Consider the following 18,544-nt stretch of genomic DNA (forward strand, 5'->3'; position numbering starts at 1 on the left):
TCCAAATCTAAAAAAATGATCTATTGTTTGTTGCCTTTTGAAAAATGACAACCATTAATAATGAACAGTTAAGATTTAATGATTTTAAAATTATAGTACTATTTTAAAATTATAATATTATTTTAATATTAGTATTTTAAAATTATGATATTAATTTAATTATTTCCTGATAAAATTTAATTTAATTTAATTGTTAGAATTTTAATTTTATAACTAATTAAAACTGAATTTCATAAATTAACATGAAAGAAATTTAAATTTAGAATATTTAGTTTTCAAAGATTTAAAATGAATTCCTAAAATAGGAAAATGAATCTTAATCAACTTTAACATTTAGAAAAAGTTCAAAAATATTAAATCACAACCGTCCAATTTAAAAAATTATGGAATACTGTTGAATTTTCTTAAATAAAAAAAAATACATAATGAACATTTGAATTGTAAATATTAGATTTTTTTTTTGAATATTTACCTCACTTAGAATCTGTTTTCTTCAGCTTAATTTCATTTCAGTTTAATTCAGCTCATAGTTCAGTTAATCAGAACAAACCCTCAATTTCTTTTGTTGTATCCATTAAAAAAAGTAAAAAAAGTAAATCTGAAATAGATAGAAAAGGCCACCGTACTATTTTTTTGAGGGAAGCTATTGTCTTTGTTTTTTTTTTGTTTGTTACGTTTTGAGTTTTTGTGGACAACTTTTAAAACCTTTGACTATCAAAAATTCAAAACTAACATAAGCATCAAACAATATAATGCAAGGTCTTGTTAGATCCAATTTAAAATGTATTTTTAAACTATTAACTTTTATACAAGTAATATTTATTCCGTACTACTCATATATCCTCTGTGTTTTAATAAGTGTTACACTTACCAAATGTGATTGTGTTTTAAATTTTTAATAAGTATTATTCTGTTTTTTTTGGCAAATACGGAGTACATTTTAATATTATACAATACTTTTTTTTTTCCTTTCATAGTCGTCACCAAAACCCGCTACTTATTTTTTGTCACATAAACCCGCTACTTATTGTATGTTTACGTGATAAAAAAAAAAGGGAAAATACACTTTATTAATCCAAATTTATCCAATTTACTTTGAATAATCTCAACTAACAATTATTTTACAATAATCCCAACTTTCACTTTCGTTTTCTTCTAGCAATTACGAAAACGGAAAAGAAAATTGGACAATGTTAGAGATTTACAAAGTGTAAATACTGATGTGTAACATGAGGTGTAAACAAATGCTTTGTTGTACACTTGTACCTAAGTAAAGAAAAGAATAATGGTAAACAAAATGTGGTGTTCAAATATAGTCCACATAAAACATACGTACTACTCCATAGAATAGTCATCTTCTTCAATTTTCCATAATATCCATTAACAAATTAGCATTAATACCAGCAAATTAAACCCTGCAATTTCTTACATTTTCACTCAGACATGGCTAAAGTTCTTGACTCCCATTTCTTAGCTATCACTGCCATTATCACTGTAATCCTCTTACATTAATTTGTTTCCTTATATTTTGCTCTGATTTTTCCTTAGAATTTAACCCCTTTAATTATTTTTTTCTGGGTATTTCTTGTATTGTTTCTGCAGGTGTGTTATCAATTCGTATTCTTTGTTGTTACAGCGCTTCTCAAGTTTGATAAAGTCACCGACTTTGCTGGTACTCTTTTTTATGCCCATAATTCTGTAATTCTTGATTTTTAATCAATTAATTTCAAATGTCAATTATTGGTTGAGTCTTATTAAAGTTAATTTTGTCTGTCTTTCACAAAATGAGCTAATTTGTCATGTGATGGGGTTTTGAGAGCAGAACTTGATCATTAGTGCAAGTGAGCATGAACAATTTGAAACTGATTTGCTCATTCGTACGAATGAGAAATCTAGGCAATCGGTGTGTGTTGATGGTAAATGTTGCTTCTATCTTCAATGTGATTAACCATTTCCACAAAACTTTGGAACAAGCCATTAGAACATTCTTTTGATGTCATTTAAAATTGCTCAAACATTATGGTTTTGAATAGAAGAGGTAGCAGAACAACTCATAAATATTAGTATCATCCCTTTTTTAAATTGTGAGGATTTCTTAATTTTTTTCTTTTCTAGAAAACTTACTTAGAAGTTAGAAGGCGCTATGTCAATTATTCTTCGTTGCCTTCCATGTAACTGATTTTAATGCTTGTCTCAGGGAGCACAAATTTTATCATACTTGCTGTATTGACTATAGTCATCAAAGCCTCATGGAATTTTAGACAGGTACTTGTTACTATTCCATAATTCAAATGTTGCTCTGACTATGCAGCTCATATGAATGTCTATTTAATCTTCCTCATATGGTACTTTCTTTATCGTTCTTTCTGTCTCTTACAATTCTGATCTTTTGACTTTGATTCTCATAGAAAGGTAAAAAGCTGTCTTTTTAACCATATGCCAGTGGTATTAGTATTTGGGTTATTGGTGTTTATGCTGTTTGTTGCTCTTATTGCACAAATATATAATTTTTTGCTAAAATCTATTGCTAATCAGAATCAAATCAAGCTCTTGTATGATCTACTGCCAACAGTTTTATATATTTACAATGAATTTACTAGGTTAAGGATGCCTTATCTGAGATGCCGTAACATGCATCACAATCTCACATCCAACATGGGGGTGGAACAAAGCACCTTAATTTGCAAAAGGCTAATCTAAATAATAAAGAACCCAAAGAGCTCCAGGAGATACTTATTCAAAAGTGTACTGTGTCATTAAGTCTATGATGACGGCCAATTGACCAGATTGGTAATAAAAAAGACCTCTAGCGACAATTTGGTAAAAAAACTTACTCCGGCGACAGTTTGGTAAAAAAAGCTAACAATATGCGACAATTTGGTAAAAATAATAAACTCCGGCGACATTTAGACCAAAAAATCTATTTTTTTCCTACAAACTCTTTAAAAATCCTATTTTAATTTGTTTTTTGTGTTCTTAAATTTATTTTTTCCATTTAAAATTTTGAATTTACATGTCATCCCTTTTTATTTCCAACCCCTTTTTAAAAAAAAATTCGTTAATAAGGGGTATGAAACTTGAGTGAAAATTGATACTTAACGTTTTTTTTCTTCAAATTGTTATTTCCGTAAAAAAGGGTTGGTAAAATAACAAGAAAAACGAACTATATTAAGCATTCGCGAGTAATTTATCGGAAATTTTTGTATTTTTTGGGTTAATTGTCGCCTGAGATTATTTTATTTGCCAAATTGTCGCTTAAGGTTAGTTTTTTTTACCAAATTGTCGTCGGAGTAAGTTTTTTTACCAAATTGTCGCTAAGGGTCTTTTTTATTTACCAATTTGGTCAATTGGCCCTATGATGACTGTAAGCTTTTGTTTAATCTTGTATCCCAAGAAGAGAATGACAAGGTCCATGATTCCATAAATTGGCTATTGAAGCTGGGAACTAATTCCCCTCATAGGGTGTTTAGTGTTTTATTAAACCTTGTCAGAGTGTCAAAAATAATGTACTACGTATTAGTTTTTGACATTTCTGATATGCAGATTCATCTGTTATCCAGGTAATTCTGACTTTGCTCGTGGTCATATGGGGTCTACGTCTGGGGTTATTTCTTTTGATGAGGTATGAACTGATCTTTGATCTTAGTTTGTATTCGGTATAGCATGCATTTGGTTATATGCGTGAACTTGTGCCCCTTGGTTCAGGCCTGGTTTTCTGTGCCTATTTATGCATTTTGTAGCTTTTGTTTACAGTGTCTTTCCTATGTTAGTACAACCTGACCCAAGCAAGTTTCGCTTGCATTTGACAATTGCACTGTATCTATGTCCAGTGCTCCCTCCTAAATGAAATCAAGTTCAGTTGGTTATAGAACAATGGATATGGTTCTTACATTTGACTTACTGGAGCTTCTTATCAGGATATTGCAGTGGGGGGAGGACCATCGATTTGATGAAATGCGTGCAAATTTGGGAAAACTGGCAGTATTTTGGATCTTTCAGGTTGTTGCAATGATTTAATTTATTTCTGATTTTTACCATTGGGATATTCCTTATTTCCTTAGTTTATCTTTATTTTCTTTATCATTTGAGAATGTTCAATCACATAATAAATCTGTTATCAAATGGTGACAGGCTGTGTGGGTATGGACTGTGAGCTTACCTGTGACAATTGTCAATGCAAGTGACAAGGATCCATCTATTGGAGCAGCGGATATAATTGGGTGGATTATGTGGTCCATAGGTTTTTCTATTGAAGCTACAGCTGATCAGCAGAAACTTTCATTCAAAAACTCACCAAGTAATAGAGGGAAATGGTGCAATGTTGGAGTTTGGAAGTATTCTCGTCATCCAAACTACTTTGGAGAGGTTAGTATTGCTTATAATCATGTACAGAGGGCTAATCAAATTATATGCAATATTGATCCTTCTAAAAAACTGGAAGCATTATGAGACCCCCCCCCCCCCTTCTCTGTTTTTGACCTGTTTGAATTACTTATAAGAGTTGCTTGTGGCTGCGAATCCTGTTATGATTATTTGAACATAATAAGCTTGACGATCCACTACTTTTTAATCAGCATTAATCACCACAAAGAGTTGCTAGTGAGTATAAGCTAATCTGTGTCTAGGATACTGCATGTCCTGTGAGCTCCATCAGTTGCATACTGTTAGTTGCATACTGTTAGTTGAGACGAACACTACAAGAGGGGGGTGAATTGTATGTGAGTTCCTAGTGACTACTTTTGCGGAATATAAAAACAGAATGTAAAGGAACTTGCAATGCACATAGAATTTTACGAGGAAACCTTCCAAGGCCCAAGTGGAAGTAAAACCTCGACCTTCTAAGGGTTTCCAAAACCAAATCACTTCACTATAATAGGGCAAACACAAAAGTTACAACCTATTATACTCAGACCTTTTCTCACAAGTTCCACACTGAACTTGCTACACAATAGGACCCTATCCTACCCAACCTAAGTCCCACACTTAGATTCACTCATACTCGTCTCAGCTTCACTCTAGAAGCCTACACAACTGTATGCAACGATATGGTTCACACACTCACCCAAGGCCCCCAACCAATACAAAATACTTGACTCCTAGTATATGAAAGGTAAGCTACACATGAAACCCGAAACTAATATGACAAAGTTATAAGCTTGACAAACTTATACAATTAAGCACAGTTCGATCTCTTCACGCATAAACTCACAGAAAACAATGAAATGAGATTTCTACTATTTATACAAGTCTAACTCGTATAGAAAGTAGGGTTTTCAAAAGATAAGTATGTTAAATTAACAAAATCCCAAAACACGATTTTAAGTAAATCTATTTCAAAGAAAATCTTTGGAAAACTTATCAAGGATAGATTATCAATTGAATAATATCTTTTGATAATCCGTTTTTAAGAAGTAAATCTTTTTTAGAAAATCTTTTCTTAAAAACTTATCTTTATTAAACTTTCCTATTTTAATCAAGCTTGCCAAGCTCTTTGCCACGCTTCTAATTAGTTTCACGCGTAGTCCAACTTAACATATTTACAGGAAATTTAAAAGATAAAATCTTAACTAAATTGCTTTGCCAATATTCTGTATACTTAGGATACTTGGGCTTCACGCAGTCCAGGACTAAGTTCTTGTTGTCACTTGTACTCCAGTTCTGAACTGGCCAAGTTCATCCAGAACTTGCTGTTTTCAACGCAAACCAAGTCAACGCCTCAACTTGCTGTCTTCAAGTTCCGTTCCTGTTAGGGAAGGGAAATTAAATAGTTCTTGTTAGAGAACTCTTCTTCTATCTTGTTTGACTTTCCCTTGGAATTTCTCCATGTCTTCTTAGACTAGGCTACTCTTCCTCTTCCTAAGTCCACTTCACTTGTTCTAGTCTTACACTTAGAAAAACCTTTATTAGTTGAAGTTTGCTTGAGTTTAAGTTCATCATCATCAAAACCTTTAAGCTTCAACACAAACAGATCATTCCTTTACCCCTTAGAAATTTCTGTGATCAATTCATTCAGCTGCACCATCTTAAATGTATTGATATATAGAAATTTTTTTAAGGAACATCACCTGTTATCTAATTCAAAGGTACCAACAGCTGTTAAACCTCATAATATGTACTAAGTACTCGTATATGTGGAATATTTTTGTGTTTATTTAGAGGACATATTTGTTAGCTGTACATTTTGCTAGATCAACCAATTTCATTTATCTTCTCCTTACTTTTCTCCCTAAATAAATATTTTTCAAGCTCTTTCTTTGAGTTGAGTATGTTGCTCTGCTTATATCTTTCTTATTCAACAAATCTACTTCAATCTGGCAGATATTTCTTTGGTGGGGAATTTTTATCAGCTCGATACCAGTTCTAGTAGGTGCTGAGTGGCTTGTTATCATTGGGCTAGTGTTCCTCACGCTGCTGCTACTTTTTGTCAGTGGATTACCATTGCTTGAGGTAAGGTTTAAGCATTGTTGTCACTTGTTACTCATAATATTGTTTTAGTTAAACCATTTGGTAAATGTTCTACCTGTGTCCAACAGGCTTCAGCAGATAAGAAATTTGGCAGTGTGGATGAATACAGACAATACAAGAAAGTTACTAGGTCAGTATTTTCATCTTCAGCATCTTCTCCAGGCACTGATAAATAGGCTTGGACAATCTAGTTACATTGCATTTTTGTCAATGGTACCACTGAGATTGCTTCCATAATTCTGACTTCTTCAAATGGATTTTTTTTTTTAATCTAAGCAGACCAATCTAGTCATTTTTTTCCCAGGCGGATTTTAGTTCATGTCCTAGAGCATCATTACCATAACAAGTTGTTTGAATAAGGTTATAAATTAAGGAAATAGTGATGAAGTTTGTGTCCCTGTCCTTTGAATATTAGGAGATGCAGATATGAATTTGTAATTAATACAATTGAAGCCTTGAAGGAAAAGGAATTTGAAATGTTATCTATAAAACTCCATTGTACATACATTTACTTGAGATGACACGTTCAATTTTTCATATAGATTTTGATGCTTTTTTCTTTTTGATAAACTACATTATACATTTTAAAAAAAATTGTTTGGACTCTAAACTAGAGGCCTTGTGGAGATTGGAATTCCTTCTTCACCTGTCATACAAAATTACAAGAAGATTTACTTTACTATAATTTTGTAATTTCACACTGTAAATCTTGAAAAGTAAATAAAAGCAAAGTTGACTCAAGCTGAAAACAGCATTATAGCGAGTGACCTTTGTTGGATTCGTTACTGAATACAAGTTGAATCATAAGAAACAGTGATTACTGACTAGTTGGGATCCTGTTTTTTCAGCCCACTTGTCCCTTTGCCACCAGCAGTATATGGAAATCTGCCTTTGTGGTTCAAGAAGATTTTCCTCTTTGAATTTCCCATATACAGCAAGAGTCTTTCTCAAGAAGAATATATGGTAAGGTCTTACTTGATATGAATATGTACTTGACTTTGTTGTATATTGTATTTACTACAAGCCTTTTCCCTTTTATCTTGATGCCGACTTGGGTCATGTGTTAGCCTTGGTAGTTAAATTGGATCCCTTGGTCCTGCTCTTTTTGTATTGGTTGCAATATCTTGGTCCTGTACTTTTTGTATTGGTCAAATAAACTGGTTGCATTATTTTTTTCACTAAGCAACTACCTTGTCGAAGTGTGAATCATGTTAGTTAATTCTTGTTTACATCTTTTATAATCTCTTCATATTTGTCCTTTTTGTGCTTTACCTAGGTTGTCTCTACTCTTTAAAAATGACGTTTTCTTGTTAATGACCAGAAAAATATTTTCTCCATCCAAAATAAGCCTTACTTTTGAGGGATGTGGTGATGTTCAGAAAATTCTTTGTAGAATGCATGATAGTTATATAAAATAGTAGATTTTTTTATCAGCATATAATGATGAATAATTACTATTTTTGCTTGCTGTGTTTCATCCATGCCAAACACAAATACACGCTACACCCTTGATGAACACTCGTAACCAAATAGAGTGCTAGAATAAACCTCTCAGTACTTCTGCGCAGGATAGTCATAATAGAAGAGGTGAACCTGCATAAAGTAAATGATATCCTGAATGAGGAAATAGTTTTTGTAACAAATTATAGCTAGTTTACATCAAGTTATTTATTCTATTACAGAGTAGCGTATAGTAGCTTCTGGCAATCGTGGCATCCAATAATGATAATTCTTACTGAGAGGCGAAAGGCCTGAGCATTTACAGATTTATTTTTAAATTCTTACTGCAGAGTGCATGATGGTTACAATATCAAATCTAATTTCTGATTCAATGATAGCAAAGCAAATAGATTGTGGTTTCATAAGACAAAACATCTATGTTCAGATTCGTATACCGTTTACGACTTTTTCCTTGGTGTTTTAAGATTTTTTAAAACAGATAAACTATAGGTTTTCTAAGGCTAGAGGTGATGTCAAATACGTGCAGGTACCCGGGTGTGTCAGACATGAGCACCCAAGACCCGATAACATAGATTAATCAAGACATGCTACAAGCCTACAAATATATGGTCAAAATATTACTCGTATTGTTTTAACTGTGTCTCTTGATAGTTCATAGTTAGTTCTGCTGCTCTTTTGCAACTGTCATAGTTAGTTTTGTTGTCGTAAATAGATTAATGACTGCATTTTCTGCTGCTCTTTTGCAACTGTCATACAGTGTTACTCATACCTCTGTAAACATTCTGATATCTGTGCAAGGTGTAGGTCAAACCCATGAAAAAAGAATGAAGAGAAGATGGAGGCAAGACGGAATATACTGTTGATATTTGAAGAATCCCGCAATGGTTGAAATATTTTCTTCATCCTTAACACTGTATCTCTCTGTCTTATCTGTTTTACTTCCAGCTATCTTGTACAGAACCATTGTTCACATTAATTTCACGTAGATGGTTAGAATACCGAGAAATCCTGATTTCATCGATGATGTTTGCTTGCGCAAAAACCTGTGTATGTAAGATTGGTTTTACTGCAACATATCGTTGCAATCAGCTGGTTATGGGATTCAGTATATTGTCGTTGGGTCACTTATATCTGTTGAGGGGTGAGGTCTCAACCGATACCAGCTGCTTAAATCAATGGTTTTACTCGATCTCAGATGTAGCGTTTTACCCACCCCTCCTATCTTGAAAATGGAAACATTGCATAAGATAGTCGCATATAATTGACAGGACTAATACGCAGAAACTTCGATTTTATTGTCCTTATTTCCTGCTACATAGCCTGATAGAGTGATAGCCATTTTGTTCCAGGTTAAGCCACAGTTTCTTTGCAAAAAAAAAAAAAAAAAAAACTCAATGACTACTAAATTTTGGGAGTTATTAACCAAGATTGAGTAAAAGTCTCCCAAAAATTGAGCAGTCATTGATTGATGTATATTGATCTTGGACAAATTAAATGGCCCTGCAGTTGTTTTTTACAAATGTTTGTTGATTGTCTACTAAACAAACCACTATTGGTGAGTAAAATTTTGAATGTTGTCTTTAGTTAACGCACTTTTCAGGAAAAAAAAAAAAAAACACCGCACTTTACCCATAACTTTTAAAATTATTTCTCTCATTTTAATTCTTTTTGATAGAAAAAAAAATTTCTCAAATTAATTTATTTACACTATTCATTAGTTATATTAATGTAATAGAGTATCTCACTAAACACTAAATATAATAAAATAGAATTAATTTTAAATCACTCCCATTACCAAGGCCTAGTGTAAAACAAGCAGAGAAATAACCGGTGTTCTTTCAAAAAATAAAAAATAAAAAAGCGATAATAGGTGTAACTTTATTTTGGGGTGTTTGGATCTTTTAAATGATTTGAAATGGTGTATAGTTAATTTCAGTGTTTGGTATGGGAATCCAAATTCATACCATCCGATATAATTCTCAATCGATTTCAACACCTAGAATATTCTTTTTTTTTTTTTTTTTCGAACTAGCTTAATTGGAGGTTTCAAGTCTCCAATATTTAACTTTAGTCTATATTTATGCTTAAATTTGCCTCAATAAGATATAGAAATTAACTAATTTAGTCTTGATTTTGACTAGGATTAATTCATCGAAAACCTTTCTCTCTTCACTTATAATTGCAACGATTTGTCTACCTCAAATAATGATTGCTTAGCTTAACTTGGTAGTTTCCAATTATAAAATGATACGTCGAGATTTGTTGGAAACTTTTATTTATTCATTATTTTTTAATTTTTTTTTAATGGTAAGATGAAGGTCTATCCTGGGGGAGGGGGGAGGATGGAAGAGAAATCCCTCCTAAAATGTGCTTTATGAGATTCGACCCTTAACTTTACGCCTGAAAGACAGAAAACTAGCCAACTACTCTAGCCTCCAATGGACCTCAATCAGTTATGTACAAGAACATATACTTACCATTAAAAGGAGATCACATACACATTGCTAAATAAAATAAATCAAATCAATGGACCTTAATATGAAGTTAAGATTTGATTTAAAGTCCATTCAACTTGGGTGGCATATGTGCAACCTTATTCAACTCTACAAACTTAGGGTTTGTTCGTTATCAGTTTTTGTTTTAGTTTTTTGCTTTTATAGAACAAATAATTATAATAAGAAAATGTGGTTTTACAATAAAACTAAAAACTACAATCCTCAAAAAAAAAAAAAAAAACAAAAAACTACAATAATGTCAAACGGGCTCTTAGTTTTTTTTTTTTTTTTTTTTTTTTTTTTTTTTTTTTTTTTTTGTGTGTGTGTGTGTGTGTGTGTGTGTGTTCGTTATCATTTTTTGTTTTAGTTTTTTGATTTTATTGAACAAATAATTATAATAAGAAAATGTGGTTTTACAATAAAACTAAAAACTACGGGTTCGTTTGGCATCGCTATGGTTTTCTGTTTTTTTGTTTTTTATTTTTCAAAGTTATATGATATATGTCATATAATGAAAAAAAATTAGACAAACTTATTAAAATCATGATATTTTTGAAAACTGACAACAAAAAAGTGGAAACACCTTTTTCTTGTTTCTTGTTTTTGGTTAGTTTATTGTTTTCAAAAAAAAAAAAAAAAAATTAGTCAATTGATGTATTCATTAGCCAATTTTATCTAGCTATTTTACAAATGATACTAAATTCTCATTTAACCGAAGTATACAAGTTACTCCGTAAGAAGTTACATTAAGCGATTGAGTAATTAGTGAAAAATTAATAATATTTCGCTAAAATATTTAAAACTGATAACTTATTTAGACCTATAATTATTTCTTTTTCTTTTATAAGTGTTTTTTTTTTTTTCCTTTTTCGTCCTCTTTATGTTTTATTTTTTCTACTTATGCCTTATTAGTCTATAACTATTAGAATATAATATTAATTATATTCTATTTTATTGTATATATCTATTTATGCCATGTATTTATCTAGTGCATGTAAATAGGAAGATTAGCTGTAGATTAGCTCAGTCAACTCCCTAATCTAAGCCTCAATTATAGGCCTAACTATTCTCGTAAGAGCTGTATATAATCTGCCAATATTTTGAATGAAAGCAAGCAATTACATTATATCTTCCTTCATGGTATCAGATTAAGGTTACGACCTTGGCTTCACCATCCCTAACAATCGCCCATTCTCCACCACCTTCTCTATCTTCCGCTGCAAACAATGTCTCCTGAATCCTCCAAATTCCACCCCGCCCTCACCATCACCAATGTCAAGTCTCTCATTCCCATAACATTGGATGATCAAGGCATGTATCATTCTTGGGCTACCTTGTTCAAGGTACTTGTTAGGGTCCATGATTTATATCATCATATAGTTCCTCCAACGGAGGCAACTGAAATTGCCGCCTATCAAGCCACTAAAGCTGCTGATCCAGCTCTATGGAGGCGTTCGATGCCGCGGTTTGAACTGGATTTATGGAAACATATCTCCCGACCTTCTTCATGCTATTCTTCTCAAAGATGACACCGCCCAAGGGGCGTGGGCTCGTCTCGAATCAATGTTTCAAGACAATAAAGCCTCTCGTGCTACCCACCTTGAGGAAGAACTTGCCAATCTCGTCTTCGAGAATTTCTCATCCATTGATGCCTACTGCAACCATATTAAATCTCTTGCTAACCGTCTCGCTGATGTCGATGCTCCTCTCTCCGACAACCGCCTAGTCCTTAAGCTCACCGCCGGTCTCCCTGAAGCCTATGCCGGCACGGTGGACATAATTCAAAACCAAGAACCGCTGCCTTCATTCGAAAGCTGTCGTTCTCGCCTTAAACTTGCTGAATGGACTATTAAAAATCGCCTAGCCAAGGAGGGTGGTTCAAGCAACCGCAATCAAGCTCTCGTCACATCCACCGTTGCAAGCAACTCTGCCTCTTCTTCCTCAAATCACTCTGCTTCAAAAGGGGGAAAGCAAAAGAAAAATTTTGCTAAAGGTTCTAGCATGGGCCGAAACCCCAACTCTTCTCTTGGGCCCAACAGCAACCCCACTTAAATGGCCCACATGTGCCTTACAATTGGCCTCAATCTCCTTGGGCCTATGCTCCATGGGCTCCTCCCTGCCCATATCCAGCCTCTTCGTGGGCTCCTAAACCGCCAGCAGCACAACCGTCTGGGCCTCGTCCTGCTGGGCCTGGGCTTCTGGGCCCACGTCCCCAAGCCTACAATGCTATGGCTCCTCCTCCCAGTTACTCACCCACGGATATTGAAGCAGCAATGAGTGCACTCTCAAGTGGCTACTCTCAACCCGACAACAACTACTATATGGATACCGGTGCCACGGCTCATATGACTTCGGATCAAGGTATTTTTTCCTCTTATTTTAATTTGAGCAATATAAATGATAACATTGTTGTGGGAAGTGGACATTTAATTCCAATTGTTGGTCACGGTAGTACTACTTTACCATCACCTCACCCACCCTTTCAATTGAAAAATGTGTTACATGCTCCTAAATTAATTAAGAACTTAATATCTGTCCGCAAATTCACCACTGATAACTCAGTTTCCATTGAATTTGACCCTTATGGCTTTTCTGTGAATGATTTACAGATGGGAGTCAAAATAATGAGATGTGACAGTGCCGGTGACCTATATCCTATCTTCTCAAACACTCAAGCCAATCCTCAAGTCAATAATTCAGCTTTTACAACTATCTCTTCCGATCTATGGCATAACCGCTTAGGACATCCCAGTGATGTTGTGCTAAATTCTCTTAGTAAAAGTAAATTCATTGATTGTAATAAGGCTTGTAAGAGTTTTTGTTCATCTTGTCCTCTTGGGAAACTTGCAAAATTACCTTTTCATGATTCTATGTCAAACACTGTTTTTCCATTTGATATTATCCATAGTGATCTTTGGACTTCGCCTATTGTGAGTTCTTCTGGCCATTGTTATTATGTGCTTTTTCTTGATGATTACAGTAAATTTTTGTGGACCTTTCCCATTGCAAAAAAATCTCAAGTCAAACATTTATTTAAATCTTTTCATACCATCATAAGCACACAATTTAATCGAAAAATTAAAACTTTTCAATGTGACAATGGTACCGAATATATCAATGACACTTTTAATGAGTTCTTTGATCAACATGGCATGCTATTTCGTCTCTCTTGCCCTCATACCTCTCCTCAAAATGGAAAAGCCGAGCGACACATAAAATCCATAAACAATATCATACGGACCTTACTTGCACATGCTTCTTTACCTCTCTCATTTTGGCATCATGCTCTAGCCATGGCCACTTACCTTCTAAACATACTTCCAACCAAAATTCTAGGATTTAAGTCTCCAACTCAAATTCTATATCAATGTGACCCTCTCTACTCCGAGTTACGTGTTTTTGGTTGCCTATGTTTTCCCCTCTTTCCATCCACCTCCATTCACAAGTTGCAACAAAGGTCAACCTCTTGTGTCTATCTTGGTCCCGCCCCAAATCATAGAGGTTCTAAGTGTTATGATATGTCAACTGACAAGATAATAATATGTCGTCATGTGAAATTTTTTGAGCATGAATTCCCTTTTGCTAAACTTCACACGCCTCATATTGATGATTACAACTTTCTAGATGTCAATCCTCTTGTTAGTTATATGCAACAACATTCACCTACTGATTTGACTCAGCCCACTAATCATGCGCACCAAGCAGACCCACCAAATTCACCTCCTCACTCACCTGGGCCGCACACCAGCCCACCCCTCACTAGTCCTCCCTCTTCTGGGCCACACGCAAGCCCAGCTCCCTCTCATCCTTTCTCGTCTGGGCCGCAAGTAAGCCCAACCCCTTACCCCCCTCCTTCTTCTGGGCCACACTCATCACACCCATCTCACTCGCCTGGCACTGTCCATCTCCAAAGACTCCAACAGCAGCCCAATTCGCCTCCTTCCCCTACCCACCGAACTGGGCCAGCCCAACTATCCCACATAGATCAGCCTACTCCTACTCTCACACCCATTACCTTACAGCCCTCCCATTCTATGACTACTAGAGCAAAAAATGGAATTTACAAACCCAACACCAAATATGCTGCCAACCTAGCTACCACGACCACCACTACCATTTCTCCATTGCCCAAAGACCCGGTTAGTGCTATTCGTGACCCTAATTGGAAAGCAGCAATGTTAGATGAATTCAATGCTCTAATTGAAAATAGAACATGGTACCTAGGCCACCGGGTGTGAATGTTATTAGATCAATGTGGATTTTTCGTCACAAAAAGAAATCTGACGGTTCTTTTGAGAGGCATAAAGCCCGTCTTGTAGGTGATGGAAAAACTCAACAGCAGGGTGTTGATTGTGATGAGACTTTTAGTCCGGTTGTCAAACCGGCTACTATTCGTACTGTTCTTACCATTGCTATCTCAAAATCTTAGCCCATTCATCAACTAGATGTCAAGAATGCTTTCTTACACGGTAATCTCAATGAGACCGTCTATATGCATCAACCTATGGGGTTCCGTGATAAAAGTCGCCCTGATCATGTCTGTTTACTGGAAAGATCTCTTTATGGTCTTAAACAGGCTCCGCGGGCCTGGTATCAGCGCTTTGCGGATTTTGTAGCCACTATTGGTTTTTCACACAGTACATCAGATAACTCATTGTTCATTTACAGACAGGGCTCGGATATGGCTTACCTCTTATTATATGTTGATGATATTATTCTTACCGCCTCTTCTGACAGGTTAAGGAAGCATTTCATGTCTCTTTTAAGTGGCGAGTTTGCTATGAAGGACTTAGGTCCTCTCAGTTTCTTTTTGGGTATTGCGGTTACCCGAAATGACAATGGTATGTTCTTGTCTCAGACTCAGTACGCCACAGAAATTATAGACCGAGCTGGCATGGCTAATTGTAGTCCTTGTGCTACTCCGGTTGACACCAAACCAAAACTCAGTGCTTCAGCAGGTGATCCTTGTGATGACCCATCTAAGTACCGCAGCTTGGCCGGTGCTTTGCAGTACCTTACTTTCATCAGACCCGACATCTCTTATGCCGTGCAGCAAATTTGTCTTCACATGCATGATCCCAGGCACGAGCATATGAATGCTCTCAAGCGTATTCTGCGCTATTTACAAGGTACATTATCTTTTGGTCTACACCTCTATAAATCCTCTCTGAATAAATTAATTTCTTTTACTGATGCTAATTGGGGAGGATGTCCGGATACTAGACGATCTACTTCCGGCTACTGTGTTTATCTAGGTGATAATTTGATTAGTTGGTCATCCAAACGGCAACCAACTCTATCAAAATCCAGCGCTGAGGCCGAGTACAGAGGAGTTGCTAATGTTGTTTCTGATTCTTGTTGGATCCGAAACTTATTACTTGAACTTCATTGTCCCATTCATAAAGCTACTCTGGTTTATTGTGACAATGTGAGTGCCATTTATTTATCAGGAAATCCGGTACAACATCAACGTACCAAACATATCGAGATGGACATTCATTTTGTCAGGGAAAAAGTTGCTAAAGGCGAGGTACGTGTTCTACATATTCCCTCTCGATATCAGATTGCAGATATTTTCACCAAGGGGTTACCTCGTATTTTATTTGAAGATTTTCGAGCCAGTCTCAGCATTCGTGATGCTCCCGTTTCGACTGCGGGGGTGTGTTAGAATATAATATTAATTATATTCTATTTTATTGTATATATCTATTTATGCCATGTATTTATCTAGTGCATGTAAATAGGAAGATTAGATGTAGATTAGCTCAGTCAACTCCCTAATCTAAGCCTCAATTATAGGCCTAACTATTCTCGTAAGAGCTGTATATAATCTGCCAATATTTTGAATGAAAGCAAGCAATTACATTATATCTTCCTTCAATAACTCTATAGATACCTAGCTTGATTGAGCTTCATTTAGTGAAAATTAAGAGGATATATTAGGGAGAATCACCCTCCACAATTAGATATCAAATGAAAACACTCCAAGGTTTAAGAGGAAAAAACAAGGGGTAGATATAGCATCAACTATGGAATATACAACGATGAATAGAAGATTGAAAAACTTTAATCATACAAGGGGTAGATATAACCTCAATAAGCATTTCTTACTCTCTCTTATCTACTATTGCTTGAATTATATATTTTTTATTTTCAAGTTCTTATATTGCTTTTTATTTATTTATTTATTTTTTCAAAGAGTTGCTTTTTCTTTACCTTGTTGATGTTAAAGTAGTGATAATTTCTTTTTATTAGTTTGCAACTTCAATTCTTTAATTTTCCCAATTTCTTGTTTAGAGGGCATATTATTATTAGGGTCGTCTATTTGGATTTCCATTCAAATTTAGGCCAAATCCAATCTGATCCGATCTGATACGAATTTAATCATATTAAAAAAAGGCCAAAATCCATTTTGATTCAATAAAAATTGGATTTTGGTGGTTTAATCCAATCTAATCGATTTAAATAAATATAAAATACTTTAAGTTTTAATTAAAAATTTGTGAATTATAATTTTTAATTGAATAACTATAAAAAATTATAAGTAAGTGATTAAACCGCAGTTTTCATAATTCTTGATATACTACCGATAATAAATATTTCCATCATGTTGGAATTATTTCCAAACATTATATTAAAGCAATCGTATCGTAGATGATTCATTAAAAATTTAAAATTAAAAATTAAACCGTAGTTTTCATAATGCTTGATATACTACCTATAACAAAGATTGCTATCACGTTGGGATTATTTCCAAACATTATATTAAAGCAATCGTATCGTAGATGATTCATTTGTATTAATAACCTCTAATATTAAAATCATGTATATTTAGAAAATAAAATAATTGAGAAAATTAATGACTGTTTAAAAAGATTTCGCATAGTAAAATATTAAAATCATGGGTCAATGAACCTAGAACCCAAAATGACCAAATTAAATTCATTTGAATGAACCCAAAATGACCTGATTAAATTCATTTTTTGGTTTTATATAATTAAATTATAAGGTAATTCTACTCGTGTTAAGTATGACTACAGAGCAAGTACTTACGTGTACTGTACTAGCTTAGGTAGAGTTGAGCGTGGGCTAGGCTAGCACAAAAGCCAGTTAGACTCAACACCAAATGGATCGACCACACAACACGACAAGCACCGTAATAATTAGGTTGTGCCCGTTTATTTTTTACTCATGTATTGAAAATAATTATGGGAATATGACTATGAATGTGATTTTTAAAAGATTGACATGAGCTTGACATACTAGCTCCTTGTTACTCTAAAAAAAAACATTTTTATTTTCTTTTAACATATCATATACAAATTAGGCTTACATGGACATACTTTTTTTTTTTTTTTTTTTTTTTTTTTTTTTTTTTTTTGTATTAATGACATTTTTTAATTTGTATCCAAAAGCATACCCATTTCTTTTAATTATTCAACCCCACAACCCCCCATCAAATTGTAAGTCATGGATCTTTTATAATTGCTTTGCACATCAACATACAACAATAATAGTGATGCATATATAGTGTACAATTTTTCTTTGCCCTACAATTTCTTATAGAATTTTAAATGTTGAGGTCGTAGGAAAATTGTTGGAGGGTAAAGCAATTTCGACTTTTTTTTTTTCTTTTCTGACAAGCAATTTCGACCTTAATTGGCTTAATTTTGTGTAATTAACGTACTTAAGCAAGACAAGTGATTAAAAAAAAATAAATATTTCAACACACAATTATTGATAGCTAATTAAACAACATGCTTAATCATCATTCATTTTTTTTTTTTTTTTTTTCTGAAAAATTCTATTACAACCTAATCCCACCAAGGAAAAACAGAGACACAAAATGAAACTTTCAACCCATAAGGTCATTACTACTATATGATAGCTCATTACAACTATACAAGCCCTGTGTCTACTATATGATCTACTCTTACGATAAATTAAAAATGTAGGGATCGGATTTTAAAACAGTAAAAACTTTTTATTTTTTTTATTTTTTAAACCAACAGCAAAAACAAATTCGGATAAATGGAAATTCTTTTTTCTTTATAAAACTGCATTGTAAGGGTAATACGTCATCATGCTTCATCAAATCCACCAATACCCATGTTGTTGACCCA

General features: G+C 34.1%; 1 protein-coding gene across 2 annotated transcripts; it reads left to right on the forward strand.

The window, feature by feature from the left end:
- The first annotated feature begins 1,330 nt into the window (after positions 1–1,330).
- Positions 1,331–9,050, forward strand: LOC145636262 (uncharacterized). 2 transcript variants are annotated; one of them, XM_081687772.1, is made up of 10 exons: positions 1,331–1,494; positions 1,603–1,672; positions 2,198–2,265; positions 3,561–3,622; positions 3,918–3,999; positions 4,132–4,365; positions 6,319–6,447; positions 6,534–6,595; positions 7,314–7,428; positions 8,731–9,050. In XM_081687772.1, exons 1-10 carry the CDS (start codon positions 1,444–1,446, stop codon positions 8,752–8,754), a joined length of 897 nt encoding a protein of 298 aa, XP_081543898.1. In that variant the 5' UTR covers positions 1,331–1,443; the 3' UTR covers positions 8,755–9,050. The 2 variants fall into 2 exon arrangements, with proteins under 2 accessions (XP_081543898.1, XP_081543899.1); XM_081687773.1 differs by having other exon boundaries at positions 1,332–1,494; positions 8,725–9,050.
- The last annotated feature ends 9,494 nt before the right edge of the window (positions 9,051–18,544 follow it).

Source organism: Chenopodium album, chromosome 6 (assembly GCF_948465745.1).
Source record: "Chenopodium album chromosome 6, dcCheAlbu1.1, whole genome shotgun sequence".
In the NCBI taxonomy this organism is placed as follows: domain Eukaryota; kingdom Viridiplantae; phylum Streptophyta; class Magnoliopsida; order Caryophyllales; family Amaranthaceae; genus Chenopodium; species Chenopodium album.